This window comes from Neoarius graeffei, chromosome 18, assembly GCF_027579695.1.
Source record: "Neoarius graeffei isolate fNeoGra1 chromosome 18, fNeoGra1.pri, whole genome shotgun sequence".
Taxonomy (NCBI): domain Eukaryota; kingdom Metazoa; phylum Chordata; class Actinopteri; order Siluriformes; family Ariidae; genus Neoarius; species Neoarius graeffei.
Window position 1 is genome coordinate 19218542 of NC_083586.1, and position 17186 is coordinate 19235727.

Here is a 17186-nt window from a genome sequence, read left to right on the forward strand (position 1 = left end):
TTTTAGGTCATATCTATGCAGAAATATAGAAAATTCTAAAGGGTTCACAAACTTTCAAGCACCACTGTATAGTCATCTCATCTCATCTCATTATCTCTAGCCGCTTTATCTTTCTACAGGGTCGCAGGCAAGCTGGAGCCTATCCCAGCTGACTACGGGTGAAAGGCGGGGTACACCCTGGACAAGTCGCCAGGTCATCACAGGGCTGACACATAGACACAGACAACCATTCACACTCACATTCACACCTACAGTCAATTTAGAGTCACCAGTTAACCTAACCTGCATGTCTTTGGACTGTGGGGGAAACCGGAACACCCGGAGGAAACCCACGCGGACACGGGGAGAACATGCAAACTCCACACAGAAAGGCCCTCGCCGGCCCCGGGGCTCGAACCCGGGCCTTCTTGCTGTAAGGCGACGGCGCTAACCACTACACCACCGTGCCGCCCTGTATAGTTATGAGTGTCAATAATAACATCAAACACTTTAAGTTAGGTAAGGGTTCCTTAGGGGTTCCTTGGGTAGTTATGGCTTCTTTACTTCTGAAAGAGGTTCCACTTGGATTGGGAAACTCTTTTGTTGTGGGGCCTACACAGAAACGTTAAAGATTCCCTGAGAGTGGTGGGACAAGTTACTAACAAATATGGTCATGAGTGTCAATGGTAACATCCAAGACTCTTCGGTAGGTACATTAGACATGTACAAAGGTTCCTCAGGGGTTCTTGGGTAGTTATGGCTTCTTTGCTTTCAAAAGGGGTTCTAATTGGATTGGAAAAATGTGTTATTGAATGGATCTGTGTAGAACCTTTAAGGGATCCCTTATAAGGACACTATGGTACAAAAAATAGTCTAATAGTAATGTTATTAATGCAAAGGTTCTCTGAAGGTTCTTTAGATGGTTAACACTTTGAAGGTTGGATGGTTACAGAACGGTTAAAGGTAGGAGTGGGGTGAAATGACCAAAATATCACAATCATCACCATCACAATACTCGATAAAGATCTTGTATCAAAGAAATGTCTTCATGATATTTAGCGCAGCCAGAAGCCTGCCAGCAAACCTGCACCAACAACATGATACTTTTAACTTTACAAATATACTTTACATTTTGTAAGAAAAATCTTCATAGCTAAACTTAATTTAAACCTGCAGTTAAATGATATAAGGATGGTATCATGTCTTTTTTGAAATTAAAGACCTACAGTACAAACAGACCAAAACTGTGGGAATGACTCATCACTGCTTCTTTGAAATGGTGACGTCACTACCGAATAGGCATTTTCATCAAGCCCTTTACAAGCCACTGCTTCTAACCGCTCGCACAATGTGGTCCATTACTACAAAAATGATTGACAAACGTGAATTGCTTTTGCCATTTTTGTGGAGAAATCTGCGCTGTTCTCCTGGCCTGCTGACAACATGAAAAGTGTGTGGGTGTGCACTTTGGTGACAGAGTGAAGTGCGTGTGGGTGTGTTTATGTCACAGTGTATGGTCGGCATATGTTCGCTGTTTGACGGCTGCTCCCACTTTCCATGTGCTGGAGGAAGGAAAAAAAAAAAAGATGGCTGTTTATTTTCGGATGTCGGATTTCAGGCCAAGGAGTTCCATGAACACTGCAGCTTACAAGCTACGAGGAGAGCTTTGCAGAGTGCGTCGCTGTACAGTCACATTCAGAGTTGTTTTTCTCGTCGAACGTGGGAGTGAGGGTGTGTGGACTGTCTGTTTATGATGGGAAGCACACTTTCAGGAGATAGGGATCTTTCATATTAAGCAGTCCTCAAAGACGTGTGCCTTTTCTGTACTTCTCTGGAAACAAGAACACCGAGTCACTGAACTCTCGAAGGATGGGGCAGGAAATCAACCATCTGAACCCTGGGGGAAGAAACTTGCTTGCTCTTTTATTTCAGTTCTGCTTGGATGACTGGAATGCGGTGTTGTGTTAATGAACTAGCAGCCATCATTATCTATGTTTACTTCTAAGCTATAGCCCAAACCAGTCACATTTTCTGTTCATCACTAGTTTGGTAGAACCCTGAGATGACAGTTTTTCTCCCATCAAACCGGGCCTCAAATCTTGTGCAAATTGGCTGCATGCTTTTGCTGGAACCTGTCTGTGTGACTGCAGTTCATGACTGTAGGATTGGTCCTGGTCTAATGATGCAAAAATGATGGCATACTGCTCTTTCCATCACAGTTTGGAGCCATTTTAGACCATCACAGGCATCGATTAGGTCAGATAAACAGAATTAAGGTGTTAGCACTCACTGCCAAGTGTATTTTGGTGCCGTTCTACATTGGCTGAGTGGTGGAAAAGCTTGACAACATGATGTGCATTCTTATACCTACAGACAAGGCGGTATAGGTGTTATGGGTGTAACACAACACCACTACCTTTATCTGTTTAGTGCTCTCTAAATATCAATATCTGTAATCAGATTTAAAGCAGAAGTCGGTGTGGCCTCAATCCATTTTTTTTCTACTTGAAATATCAGACAAAAATATCAACAGTTCTTCAATCTCAGCTACATCATTCTAGTGCACGGGCGATTGCTCTAAGACAACGAGGGAGGCTCAGCCTCCTCTAAAAATGACGAACATCGAATCATAGAAATATATGTGCTCAACCCAACTACAGTGCGAAATCATTCCGTTATAACTTTCCCCAGTTCGCCTAATGTGTGCATGAGTTTTTCCCCCTCGACAGCGCGATGCAGCCCAGACTCAGTGCACTTCAATGGCATTGGGAGCTATGCGCTTTCAATCTCAAAAGGCAAGACGGTTATTGGACAAATACTGCGAAAACGCCCGCCCACGGAGTCTCACGGACTCCCAGCCTCAGTGCACTTCAATGGCATTTGGGAGCGATGTGCTTTTCAATCTCAAAATGCAAGACGGTTATTGGACAAATACTGCGAAAATGCCCGCCTACGGACTCCGAGCCTCACATGGGAGGGACATGGCAGTTTCCGCGAGGAGACTGGTGATTGGTGAAAGCGGCCGGATATTTTCTTTGATTGACAGCTCGTTTCAAATATAGACAGGCAGCGGTGAATTTCAGTTCAGTCCCATGCGGATTCGCAAGTGCTGTGGTGTATTGTAAGAGATCAGCTTACATTTCGATTTCATTCATTACATACGGTTTCTACCAGCTTTTTTAGTTTGTATATATTTTCATCAGGGCTTTGAACCGGTTCAAGGAACGAAAACGAAAACCGGGAACTTTTTCTATTTCACATGGAACAGAAACGAAACCAGAAACTTTATTATTTTTTATGTTCCGGAACAGAAACGCTTATTAAAAATAATGGTAACTGGTTAATACCAGTTTTTATTTCGTTCCTCAAAGTTTCTGTAGCCTACAAATAGTCATTCTTCTCCTGCGCAAGTTTCTATGACCCGCTGGGGTTCACTTCCTGTGTGACGTTCGCTGATTGAATGGAGAGAGCGGGAGGGTGGACTACTAGTGAGTAAGTGCATTACTGAGTGTCTGAGCAAAGAAGAGCCTGAACGATGCAACCTCCCTATTGGCTGTCTATTGGCTGTTTGTAAAAATGTATCAGTTGTTGCCCTTCCCACGGGAATCATCGCGGGCTCGAGAGACGAGACCTGACGAGTTAGTTCATGGGTAGCAGAACAAAATGCCTGGACACAAATCGGGTTTTCAGAAAAGGAAAGAAAATAAACGGAGGGTCGAAAATACAAAAAAGGAGGCAGAAAATGCAAAACGAGTTTTAAGGTAGGACAAATGGTTACTTTTCTGAGGCAGCCCGCCGTGGCTGCAGGCTTTCAGTTGTGTCACTGAATGGTTACTTTTCTGAGGCAGCCTGCCGTGGCTGCCTGCAGGCTTATTTATTATAGCCCATTTAGTTAAAATAGTTGATATAAAATGTTTATAGTTATAGTTATGTGATGGTTGTCCTGATTTAGACTGGTGTTTTTTTTTTTGGGGGGGGGGTTGCGCGATGTTGCACCCGGGTCCAGATTAGGGCAGAACCGGCCCTGGCTACATTTCAGGTGTAGTTTGTTTTATGTATGTATGTACTTGCATAGATGTGTACTTGGTCTTCCAATATGGCGCCTAACAAAATCTCGCGGCGCGGTGACGTCATGCGGTAGCCCTCTATAGGGCCTGACTAGCCTTTGGTAACGCACTAAACGAATTACCTTTCATTTTTGGCACTTTTTCTGTTTGTGTAGATGGGAAGACATACTGAGAATCCAAATCGCCAATATTTGAAATAATAATTGTTTTGAATTATTTCTTGTCTTATTTAATGAAGGTTGTAATAGAATTAGCCTACATTTGGCTTAAGCTGGATGAGACAGAGACATAATTTTATAGCCATTTGTTAAACCGCTGACAGGGAACGTAATTAACCGTTCCGGGAACGAAAATTTTTTGTTCTAACCGGTTCGGGAACGTCTATTTAATGGTGGAACCCCAAACCGGAAACGTTAAAATTCCATTTCTGTTCGGAACGAACCAATAGGAAAAAAATTCCGGTTCAAAGCCCTGATTTTCATTGTAAATAAAGTGCAAATATAGTGTTGTCAAGTTTGCTATCTTAGTTCCAGAAATTTTGTTTATTTGAGTGACTGAACTTGAGGGGGCTAGTCAGCTAGCAAGAAAGCTGCGCACGGATGCCAAGCATTGCTGATTTAATTTTGGCGAAGCCATTTGCCAGTCTTCCTTTTGAGGAAAAAATTAAAATTAAAGAGCAGGGTAGACCAACACCTCAAATTGACTTGGTGAAAAAGGCAGGGAATAATACTCATTCCTTTCAGCTCTCCTGGTACGAGAAAGTGAATTGGCTAACAGCAAGTGACCCACATCAACAACAGTAAATAGGCTACTTTAGTAATATGTCATGGATGGACCAAAAATATAGAATCTATTTAAAATGTTTATGCTGAGTATATTATATTGGAATATATATTTCTCTGGATATAAATTAAACACAGCTACAATTTGGAAAACATTTTTAAACAAAAACACAGCCGAGAACATTTCACACTACAGACCTGGATTAAAAGTGAAGGGTTATCAAAATTGTCAATAAAACATTTCTCATTCAAAATAAGTAAAATGTAGGCAAAGTGTCATTGAATGCTGAGGTTCCTGACAAAGAGCTGCTTTCAATAATGATCAATTTTTAAACAACATGCCACAATTTTAAAATATAAAATGTTAAAATATACCCCCCCCCCCCCCCAACACCACCATCATGTATATTGGACAGTAGGCTAATGGGCCAAAAGAACCTGTTATTTCACAGTTTGTGACCCTGCCAACAATCAGCCAGATCAGAGGCAAGAGTATGAGCAAAACTGATGTGTTTTTTCTTTTAAAATCTGGAAATATCGTAACCGACCAGCCTCCCCTGTTTGAAAGACTACCAGCCGCCACTGTTCTAGTGCATAATCAGTCTCAACTATGGATGTTTGTGGCACCCTACACTGACAGTTATTATTTTTACTTGGACATGCTGTTTATATTTTCTAACAAAGTTTGGTTTTATTTCCCAAAATATAAACAAACATCAACAGTTCCTGACCAGGCAGTTACTAATGATGCCATCATGTTGAAATGTGGTCATTGTTTGTCCTCTGAGCTTCGTAACTGACCACAAGCATGAAAGTTAAAACCTCCAGCGACTTTTTTTATCGCGTCCCACAGGACCCAAGTCCTGGTACACACCTCTGGTCTCAATCAGATGTCTTGTCAATCTTCCTGACTGTGTAGTGCACCTCCTTTCTTTTGTGTCTCTTTTGAAAACATCCATCTGTTCAATCTGAATAATGTATTTATATTTGATTACATCCCTAATAGGTGCAATGCCTTGGGTTTTGACGGGGTATTATGTGTTTTAGATTTCCCGGTATTGTGTTTTTCATTGCGTATTGCGTTATATATTTAATATGTTTTTGTTTTTAGCTTGATGTAATGTGAATGCACTTTGGTACATTAAATTTTTTAATGTGATTCATAAATAAGTAAATAAACTTTACTGGATTTGACGTGCCCAGATTGCTAACTATTTTGCCTTTGGTAGCAAATGGAAATTGGCAGATATTGGAAGAAAATTAGGTTAAGAAAATCCCCCACTGACTTCTGAAAGCTCAGGGAAGGCAATAATTAAAAGCATTCAAGGATTTAACCTGTCACCCAATAGCCAGACTAATCTTGTTTATTTGCGACCCCCATTACTCATCCCTCTCACCTAAACCCTTCTATCCTACACTGGATTATATGCCCCTCCATACAGCCCCCCCGCCCCAGAGTTCCTCATCTCCCCCCTCACCACCCCAAAAGAAAACCCTGCCCTCCCTTAATGCTCCCCATTTCCTGCCCTAGTTCCATCACACCACATTTTACCATGAGCGCATGCCACAGGGATGCTGCCCCGCCCTCAGTGACGTGATTGTGACACTGTTGCCATGGTTCGTATCGGAAGACTTCCCATCTTTAGGCCTACTGGCACCGCCATGACATGAGTGTCATAACATAAAAAAAGCATACGATGGTCCTGCCCCTCCTCAAGGAGGCCATCTTGTTCACGCAGTGCATTTTATTGCTACTTTAAACTTTTAAACCACCACCTCCTTATTTATCAGTCTCTTTTGAGCTCGATCAATTCAGGACGTGCCACGTTAACCACCTGCACACTAGTGGAAGTTGGACTCCGGACAAAATTCCTTTCCTTCTCATTGGTGATGGAAACCATTAAGTATAAATTAACAGCTGCCCCTGTTCTTTCATCCACCCAAAGTTGTATGCTCAATAAGGCAAGTTAATATTCCCCAGGGATGGCAAAAGTGTGCCACGTTCTATATGTGTCACCCAAACTTCTGGGTCAGGCACTCAGTGAGCATAAGTCTTGAACGGATTTTTGAACTTTTATCACTTTTTAGTTACTAAAATATACATTGTGCTACTTAAAAAAAAAAAAAAAAAGACCGCAATTAAACTACCATGACAACACGATTGAGGACTGAGCAATAGAGAACTGAATTCTGGAAAATCGGCAAAAAGGAGGAAAATACACTTCTTTTTTTAAAGATATTTTGGGGGGCTTTTTTCACCTTTATTGGATAGGACAGTGTAGAGACAGGAAATGAGCAGGAGAGAGAGATGGGGAGGGATCGGGAAATGACCTCAGGCCGCAATCGAACCCGGGTCCCCGGATTTATGGTATGGCGCCTTATCCACCTGAGCCACGACGCCCCGGAAAATACACTTCTCAGAAAATTTCACCATTCACTATTTTAGAACTCCGGGTATGAAATTGATGCAGCAATATATAACTATAACTATTTTAACTCTTTAATTAAATAGAATAAACAGTAATTAAAAAATAAAATGTCCAGTTTAGTAAAGACCTGGTGTATTGTTGGAGAAATGTGAACAAGAGTCCTGGTCGTCGATTCAAGCATTCCTGCCACACAAATAACAGCTCTTACAGCTCCTCCCAATAAACAGCTATAAAACTTCTGTCACACACCAAGGAAGTAGGGAAAGGAATCCATTTAGGGAGACAAAAACCGTATCCACCAAACCACTTGCTGTTTTTCTAGCCACGCCTCCCAAATGCCAAACTGTCATTTGCTGTGCCAGAAGCAGAAGGGGGCATGTCCTGGGCCTGAGGAGTCAACATGCACGTTTTAGTGTGTTCATAAACATGAACTAATGAGCTCATGCATGGTGCCGTCTTGTGATATTGGCATGCGCAGCGAGGTCAGAGGCAGGAGGCAAAAAGAGAAATGGGGTAATGGAAGAACACTTTGACAGGATGGCCTAATTCTGGAGGGGATCACAGTCTGGCACGTTCTGTCCCATTAAAAAAAAAAAAAAAAGGGAAGATCACACACATACGTAACTAAACCCTTGGATAAATACTATTTACTAAGAACTCAAAACAATATGCCTTGTTTCATTAGAATGAATTCTCGATTCTGATTGGTCAGAAGGACAGAGGACTTTACTCTTCTTTGCCTTTTCTTGGCAACATCACAAACTCAGATTTTTGTGTCAGATTTTGTCTTTGTCTCAGAACTTTAAGAGAAAGAGGAGAAAAAAGAAAGGCTGGTGAGTGAGGACATGCGCTAGTCCCGCTGATGTTCCACAACATAAAATTGTAACAAAAACATAAATATAACAATAAATTGATGTAATTTTTTAAAATAAATATAAAATTGTAATGGGGCGGCACGGTGGTGTAGTGGTTAGCGCTGTCGCCTCACAGCAAGAAGGTCTTGGGTTCGAGCCCCAGGGCCGGCGAGGGCCTTTCTGTGTGGAGTTTGCATGTTCTCCCCGTGTCCGCGTGGGTTTCCTCCGGGTGCTCCGGTTTCCCCCACAGTCCAAAGACTTGCAGGTTAGGTTAACTGGTGACTCTAAATTGACCGTAGGTGTGAATGTGAGTGTGAATGGTTGTCTGTGTCTATGTGTCAGCCCTGTGATGACCTGGCGACTTGTCCAGGGTGTACCCCGCCTTTCGCCCGTAGTCAGCTGGGATAGGCTCCAGCTTGCCTGCGACCCTGTAGAAGGATAAAGCGGCTAGAGATAATGAGATGAGATGAGATAAAATTGTAATCATTGGTAAATTGCTGTGAAGACAAGAACTAATGAAAGGCATGAAAAGGATGATATCCAGATATCAGAGGTGGACAAAGTACTCAACTTCATTAATTAAGTCAAAGTACAGAGCCCACTGGTCAAATGTTACTCCGATACAAGTGAAAGGTGTGAAGTCAATTTTTTTACTTAAGTTAAAGTACTGAAGTACTTGCTTTTAAAAATACTTAAGTATTAAAAGTACATTTTCTGTCAACAAATTGTTGTATTATTGCCACAACGCTTACAATACCTCATGTTAGAGGTCTGCGCGGGTCGGATTTTTCAGTCCCACTCCCACCCGCGCCCGCATTGTGCAGTCCCGCTCCCGCCCGCGCACGCAAAGAATTATGATTTTCAGTCCCGCTCCCGCCCGCGCCTGCCATATTTTGTCCCGCTCCCGCCCGCAAATCCCGCATGATGCAGACATTCGCGTTATTTCTCACGAAAGTTCTTGTCTTGACACAGCGTGATGGTGCCCCGCCCCCTACTTTGAGTGGATTTGAGCATAAATATCTACAGCTCACGTTCACGTTTGTTATTATTTACCTTGTTTCTGAATTCGGAATGTTGAAATGGCAGCATGTAGACCTAATAATAATAATTATTTAAATAGGCTAATCATTTAAGTATGCGCTCTCCCGTGGTGTGTCTCCTATGAATAATTAGTGTGAAAGGAGAGATGGATCGCACTCGAACTTATTCTTTTAGTTACCTTTCTTTTCAGTTGTTTTTAGCAACAGAAGGAGACAAATGTTTCGGCTGTTGCCTTCGTCAGTGTCTATAATAATAATAATAATAATAATAAACAATAAAAAAAGACAGGCGAGCACGTAATTCCAAGTGGAAGTTTGGTATATTTATTGTTCAGCCATACAAAACATTAGGCTAACCCAGTTTACATTTGTAAAGCATTTCTAACTAAAATGTCCGATTTCAGGACTCTTGACTTTTTAACGGTAAATGTACCTCTTTTTAAAGCAGCACTTACTTTTGAAGCACTGTGAGCTTCAGTAAAGGAGCTCTGCTCTTCTGCCATGATCGGAGATCTCAAACACGGAAGAGGAAAGGAATCGGAAACGTATGAGAGTTATTTATCCTCTCCTGGATCAGAATCAGAATTCTGATGACCAGCTCATCTAAGGTGTCATTGAGGCATCATGTTAGTGTGGGTCACTGGAGGCTGGGTGTGAACGGCGAGTCATTAGAGTGATCAAAGGATTTCCCGTTAGGGTGATCAATGGCAAATTTAAGATGCCATTCCTCACTCAATCTGGCAATCTGACTCTCTCTGCAAATTTAGGCATCTTAAAATGTTTTTATTAATGCCAAATAAAATATCCAGCACAAATTATATATGATAGACATAAATTAATAATTTATAAATTTTATTTTAAACACATTTTTAGTTAGCGGGACTGCAGCTTATCACCGCTCCCGCCCGCGCCCGCATATGTGCACTCCTGCTCCCGCCCGCACCCGCAATGAGCTTTCAAAATTTGTCCTGCGCCGCACTGCTTTGCCGCGGGTCCCGCGAGTCCCGCGGGACTCCCGTGGGAGTGCAGGGCTCTACCTCATGTCTCTGAAGCAACCGACTGGATTCACTGACTAACTTGTAGAACCTGTCGAATAAACGTCTCATAGAATGTTACAAAATGAAACACAACTGAACTGAAAAAGAGCCATTGTTATTTTCATTTTTTAAAAATTGTAACACTCCTCCCCACCCCCACAAAGCAGCATGGTAGTGTTCTGACCCAGCTCTGACAGTGTGTGCACACATGTATGTGTATTTATGCACTGTATGTTAATCAGGAAGACAGTGGAATAGCTGTAAATGCAGCTTGCTCAGAAAATTAAAATTACAATCCAACCTGATGAAAACCCAGGTCCACACCTCGAGCTTAATAACTGCCCAACAGCAACACTGCTTTATGCGAGACAAAAAAAAATACAATGTAAGACCATCATCTGTCATCAAAACAAAAATTTCCAGCAATTTGTTGTGACTGACTAGTACAATACTGTCCATCTCACAGGTCTCCCATGCGCAAGTGTATGCATTCACGCACATATGAATCTGCCTGTGGAATCATGGTGGTTTAATGTTAAGCTAGCTAGTCAGTGACGTGCCACCTGACATGCTAGCAAACTCTTTTCAAACTCGAAATCATATTGGGTAGCTAACGTTACTAGAAAAGAAAGATTTCTATATTTTGTTTATTTGGCAAGATTGTGCTAAAACATTTCTGAAACCACTTCAGACAAGTTAACGTTATTCATGTTAACATAACTCCATTTTTACATGCTAACTAACAGTGTCCAAGTTAACTAGCTATGTGTTAACGTTAGCTGTGGACAAGGCTACAGCAACTTGGCAGGAAAATCCATAGAAAGTCATTTGATTAACCAGACTGCATACAGTGGTGCTTGAAAGTTTGTGAACCCTTTAGAATTTTCTATATTTCTGCATAAATATAACCTAAAACATCATCAGATTTTCACACAAGTCCTAAAAGTAGATAAAGAGAACCCAGTTAAACAAATTAGACAAAAAATATACTTGGTCATTTATTTATTGAGGAAAATGATCCAATATTACATATCTGTGAGTGGCAAAAGTATGTGAACCTTTGCTTTCAGTATCTGGTGTGACCCCCTTGTGCAGCAATAACTGCAACTAAACGTTTCTGGTAACTGTTGATCAGTCCTGCACACCGGCTTGGAGGAATCTGAGCCCATTCCTCCGTACAGAACAGCTTCAACTCTAGGATGTTGGTGGGTTTCCTCACATGAACTGCTCGCTTCAGGTCCTTCCACAACATTTCCATTGGATTAAGGTCAGGACTTTGACTTGGCCATTCCAAAACATTAACTTTATTCTTCTTTAACCATTCTTTGGTAGAATGACTTGTGTGCTTAGGGTCGTTGTCTTGCTGCATGACCCACCTTCTCTTGAGATTCAGTTCATGGACAGATGTCCTGAGAGTTTCCTTTAGAATTCGCTGGAATAATTCAGAATTCATTGTTCCGTCAATGATGGCAAGCCGTCCTGGCCCAGATGCAGCAAAACGGGCCCAAACCATGATACCACCACCACCATGTTTCACAGATGGGATAAGATTCTTATGCTGGAATGCAGTGATTTCCTTTCTCCAAACATAACGCTTCTCATTTAAACCAAAAAGTTCCATTTTGGTCTCATCCATCCACAAACATTTTTCCAGTAGCTTTCTGGCTTGTCCACGTGATCTTTAGCAAACTGCAGATGAGCAGCAATGTTCTTTTTGGAGAGCAGTGGCTTTCTCCTTGCAGCCCTGCCATGCACACCATTGTTGTTCAGTGTTCTCCTGATGGTGGACTCATGAACATTAACATTAGCCAATGTGAGAGAGGCCTTCAGTTGCTTAGAAGTTACCCTGGGGTCCTTCGTGACCTCGTCGACTATTACACGCCTTGCTCTTGGAGTGATCTTTGTTGGTCGACCACTCCCAGGGAGGGTAACAATGGTCTTGAATTTCCTCCATTTGTACACAATCTGTCTGACTGTGGATTGGTGGAGTCCAAACTCTTTAGAGATGGTTTTGTAACCTTTTCCAGCCTGATGAGCATCAACAACGCGTTTTCTGAGGTCCTCAGAAATCTCCTTTGTTCGTACCATGATACACTTCCACAAACATGTGTTGTGAAGATCAGACTTTGATAGATCCCTGTTCTTTAAATAAAACAGGGTGCCCACTCACACCTGATTGTCATCCCATTGATTGAAAACACCTGACTCTAATTTCACCTTCAAATTAACTGCTAATCCGAGAGGTTCACATACTTTTGCCACTCACAGAAATGCAATATTGGATCATTTTCCTCAATAAGTACATGACCAAGTATAATATTTTTGTCTCATTTGTTTAACTGGGTTCTCTTTATCTACTTTTAGGACTTGTGTGAAAATCTGATGATGTTTTAGGTCATATTTATGCAGAAATATAGAAAATTCTAAAGGGTTCACAAACTTTCAAGCACCACTGTAGGTATTGCAATGCTATCACTAGCTCTAAAAGCATAAACAACTTCAATGCAAGCTTTCACTTGGAATAAAACATTTACATACCTCAGTATGCTTCCACAGGTCGGACGGCAAGTTTGTGTAGGCCATGATGTGGTGTGTTTTAGGCAAACAAAGCAAACATTTAAAACGAAACGACTCTTTATTCCTTTAAGAAAACTGAAACATGGGTTCTAGGTATAGCCATGAGTGCGTGTGTTCCCCAGAAGAACCGCCTCCTTCAATTCTGCCATCAGCTGATCGTGTTCAAATAATGCTGCTGAGAAATCATTAAATTTGATTTTATCCAGTCTATGGATGTGACGTGACCCTAGTGATTACTGATAGACTGTCTCAGTGTCACCTGCGAAAAAACCGTCACGTTTTCGAAAAGAAAAGAAAAAAACCCATCCACTTTCGAAGCTGCTTCATCGTAACGAGGACCTTGATAGAAATGTAGTGGAGTAAAAAGTACGATATTTGTCTTTCCAATGTCAAGAAGTTAAAGTCATACCGTAAGTTGCCAAAAAAAGAATACTCAAGTAAAGTACAGATACTCAAAAAGTGTACTTAAGTACAACACTCAAGTAAATGTACTTCGTTACTGCCCACCTCTGACAGACATACACTTTTTTTTTCCACTGGCCACTTTAATAGGAACTTGTTCTTGATTCTAAGATCCCTGTTCTTGACTGCAGGAATGGAACCAAATATGTTCTTCTGTTGTTGCATGCTGAGATGCTTTTCTGCTCACCACGGTTGTAATGAGTGATTATATGAGTCACTATATCCTTCCTGGCAGCTTGAACCAATCTGGCCATTTTCCTCTGCCCTCTCTTATCAACAAGACGTTTGTTTCCACCCACAGAACTGTCCCTCACTCAGTGTTTTTTGTTTTTTGCACCATTCTGTGTAAACTCTAGAGACTGTTGTGTGTGAAAACCCCAGGAGATCAGCAGGATCTGAAATACTCAAACCAGTCCATCTGGCTCAAACCAACACCCATGCCACAGTGAAAGTCACACTTTGGGATCACAATTTTTCACATTCTGATGTATGAAGTGAACATTAACTGAAGCTCTTGATTTTATGTATGATTTGATACATTGTGCTGCTGTCAAGGGATCGGCTGATTAGAGAACTGCATAAAACAGCAGGTGTTCCTAATAAATTGGCCAGTGAGCGTATATATTTGTGTGCATGTGTCGATGTTCTGATGGAGCGTGACTGCATATTCTAACGCATGGATTGGCGAGCACACTTCCCACTCAGTGCTAAAGGGAAAGGAAGGAGCTCTGGCGTGACACCATATGGGAAATAAATAAATAAATAAACAATTAGACAAACGAGTAAGTAAACAGCGATATGGGAAAAACAGTGAGATGAGTGGCGCTGCAGTGTCATGGGGCACAGTAGATGCAGATGTCCAGATACACCACAGTAACTAAGGACGTGTGCTGCATCTCCAGGTGAAAGCGAGGCATTCTGGGAAGCGTGTATGGGCTGTTCAGCTGCCAGAGCTCAGGGTGCATAAATTTGCATAGCTGATGAGCCACAGGCTCCCGCTGCCTCCAGTTTGTTTTACTGTTCGTCTCTGCATCCTTATCTCACGTTATCTCTCATTAAGCCTGTCGGTTTTCTCTTTCGCACTCACTCCCTGCTCTCGCTTTCCTATTACAGTTTGTTGCTCTGTACCAACAGGAGAATTGGCATGACCGAAAGGAATACTTTAGAACTTTCAAAGGCCAAAAAAGCACATCATGCTTCACTTAGGTGGCATTTTGTTCACGGGGTGCCTGCGAAATGTGCAGAGAATAATTAACTATGAAATGGTTCTGCTTACTTAAGCGCCAGTGTATTGTAGAGCTTTTATTGATGAATAATTTAACATTGAACCAGGAAATGTTTCCACATGGCTGACATTTTCACTGTTGATCTGCTCACATTAAAACTGACATTCTTTCTCTGTTGGTTGAAAATTGAAAAAGTGCCATTTTGGATCAAATTTTAGAGACTCTCTAAAAACCAGTGCTAACAAGTGTGAAGTAGATCCTTGTCTAATATTATCTAAGTCAAACAAATTGCTAGATTTTATTTTACATGAACGAGCTCAAAACAGTCTCCATTTACCGTGACAGAAAAACGTGTTTTCAAGCAGGAAAATCCAGACGAGAGTTCAGCCAGTTAAAAGATTACTATTGTAGAGTGAAGGAAAAGAGGCGGGGCTAGTCAGGGTTGTCAGTTAGCTTCACATTTCAAAATCCTTACACAACTGTCAATCATTCCAGATTCATATGTCAATCTTCCAGTTATTTTTATTAGGGCAAAACTGGAGTTTTGGCATATTTTTTGAATGATAATGCATACTCACCCAAAATGCCCAAACATCAGCACACTTGCATATTTACTTATTCTATATTTCTGTACCTTCTAGGTTCAGAACACTGTTTCCGGAATTTCACAGCACCGACCGGCCTGATTGAGTCACCCGACTTCCCAGACAAGTACCCTCACAACCTGGAATGCTCCTACATCATCATCGCCCCTCCTCAGACTGAGGTTACCCTCACCTTCAAGACCTTCGACCTGGAGAATGACCCCTTGCTGATGACTGAGGCTGAGTGCAAATACGACTGGCTGGAAGTGTGGGACGGACTGCCCCAGGGTGAGCTCCTGAATGAACAGTATGGCATAGCTTGTGGTGTCGAGATAATGGATAGGACTGAATGGCACTGAAAATGTTCTCTGGAATAGGTCAGTATACTTGAAAGGCTTGTTCAGGGTCTATGGTTATCAGAAATGTAAGTGTTCGTGGATCCAGAAATTATTGCTATACTGTACTTGTTAGACCAAGAAAATACGACCACCTGGATTTTAGAAATTTCTCTATTGAGGTAAATGTTCTCTGGAAAACACCACCATGCTTGAAGGGCTTGTTTTGCCAGTCCAATTTATTTTCACAATCCAGAATATAAGCATTCACAGTTCTAGAAACTATTATTATGGTCAGCTATCACCAAATACCCAACTGGATTTTTAGAAATGTCATGATCTTGAGGTATTTTCTGCAGAACCACCAGCTCAGCTCACCAAACTGGGGGAAATGTTGTCTGGAAAAGGCTGCAATGCTTGAAAGGCGTTTTGCTTGAAAGGCTCATCTCATCTCATTATCTGTAGCCGCTTTATCCTGTTCTACAGGGTCGCAGGCAAGGTGGAGCCTATCCCAGCTGACTACTACGGGCGAAAGGCAGGGTACACCCTGGACAAGTCGCCAGGTCATCACAGGGCTGACACATAGACACAGACAACAATTCACACTCACATTCACACCTACGGTCAATTTAGAGTCACCAGTTAACCTAACCTGCATGTCTTTGGACTGTGGGGGAAACCAGAGCACCCGGAGGAAACCCACGTGGACATGGGGAGAACATGCAAACTCCGCACAGAAAGGCCCTCGCCGGCCACGGGGCTTGAACCCAGACCTTCTTGCTGTGAGGCGACAGCGCTAACCACTACACCACCGTTGCTTGAAAGGCTTGTTTTGTCAAATAAATGTATGTTCAGAGTCCAGTATCATCCAGAATATTAACATTCATATATCTAGAAGTTCTCACCAGCACCCTGGATAACTGGATTACTAGGACATCACGCTTGAAAGACTTGTTTTGCCAAATAAATTTATGTTCAGAATCCAGACCTCAAACATTTATAGATCCAGGAACTCAGCTATGGTTAGCTATGGTTTCATTATATTAAGGTATGTTCTGCAGAACCACCTCCTCATCTCTTACCCTATATCATCTACTGTCTTTGGAGTGGGTTTCAAGTGTTCGCTTTAACGCAAGGTCTCAGGAATGCCACTTGATCAAGCATTGACACCTCCACAAGGCCAGGAACTTCCTCAATGAGTTATTTCCTGTTTTTTTCCACCTCTTGCTCAAGTCACTCCCCTTTGTGTGCTCTCTCCCACCTCAGGCCATTCTTATCTGAGAATGCTCTTCCTTCTATGGAAGTGAAGAGAAGTGATTTATCTTTTCGCTTAGAGAGCAGAGATAAGGAGCAGAAGATGTTTGCGCTGATCTGAAATGAGGCAAGCATGTGGGTGTTGGAACAGTTTGCGAATTTCGCTGGTTTAATTTATGGAGATTTCACAGATGGAGATAATGTGGGTGGGAAGGAAGCTTTGCATTTTAGATCAGGGGTTACAGACCAGGTACGCTATCAAATATTGTTTGGTTTTACTTCAACCGCTGTGGGATCCCAATAAATGTCAGTGGTCCAAATTTCTCATGGACAAGGTGCTTTGTGAAATTACATTTCCCCCTTGACTTTTACCCAATCTAAAAGAAAATGGATCCTGGATAGATCTGAGGTGGTGGAATTAGGAGGAAAACTTAGGGAAGGGAAAAGGAACCTAATCAGTGAGAATGGATAACTAGTCAGTCATGTTTCACCACCTATCATAAAGAAACAGAATAGCAATTCACTGCTATTGTCCTGGATATTCTGGAATTACTTCTACA

At 41.9% G+C, this 17186-nt stretch overlaps 1 protein-coding gene across 2 annotated transcripts in view; it reads left to right on the forward strand.

Moving 5' to 3' along the window:
* The window catches only part of nrp2a (neuropilin 2a), a 122882-nt gene that overhangs the window by 35758 nt on the left and 69938 nt on the right, over positions 1-17186 (forward strand). For both annotated transcript variants that reach the window (XM_060898497.1, XM_060898498.1), the window contains exon 4: positions 15095-15325. In XM_060898497.1, coding sequence (XP_060754480.1) covers positions 15095-15325 — 231 coding nt within the window. The remainder of the gene's footprint in view (positions 1-15094; positions 15326-17186) is intronic.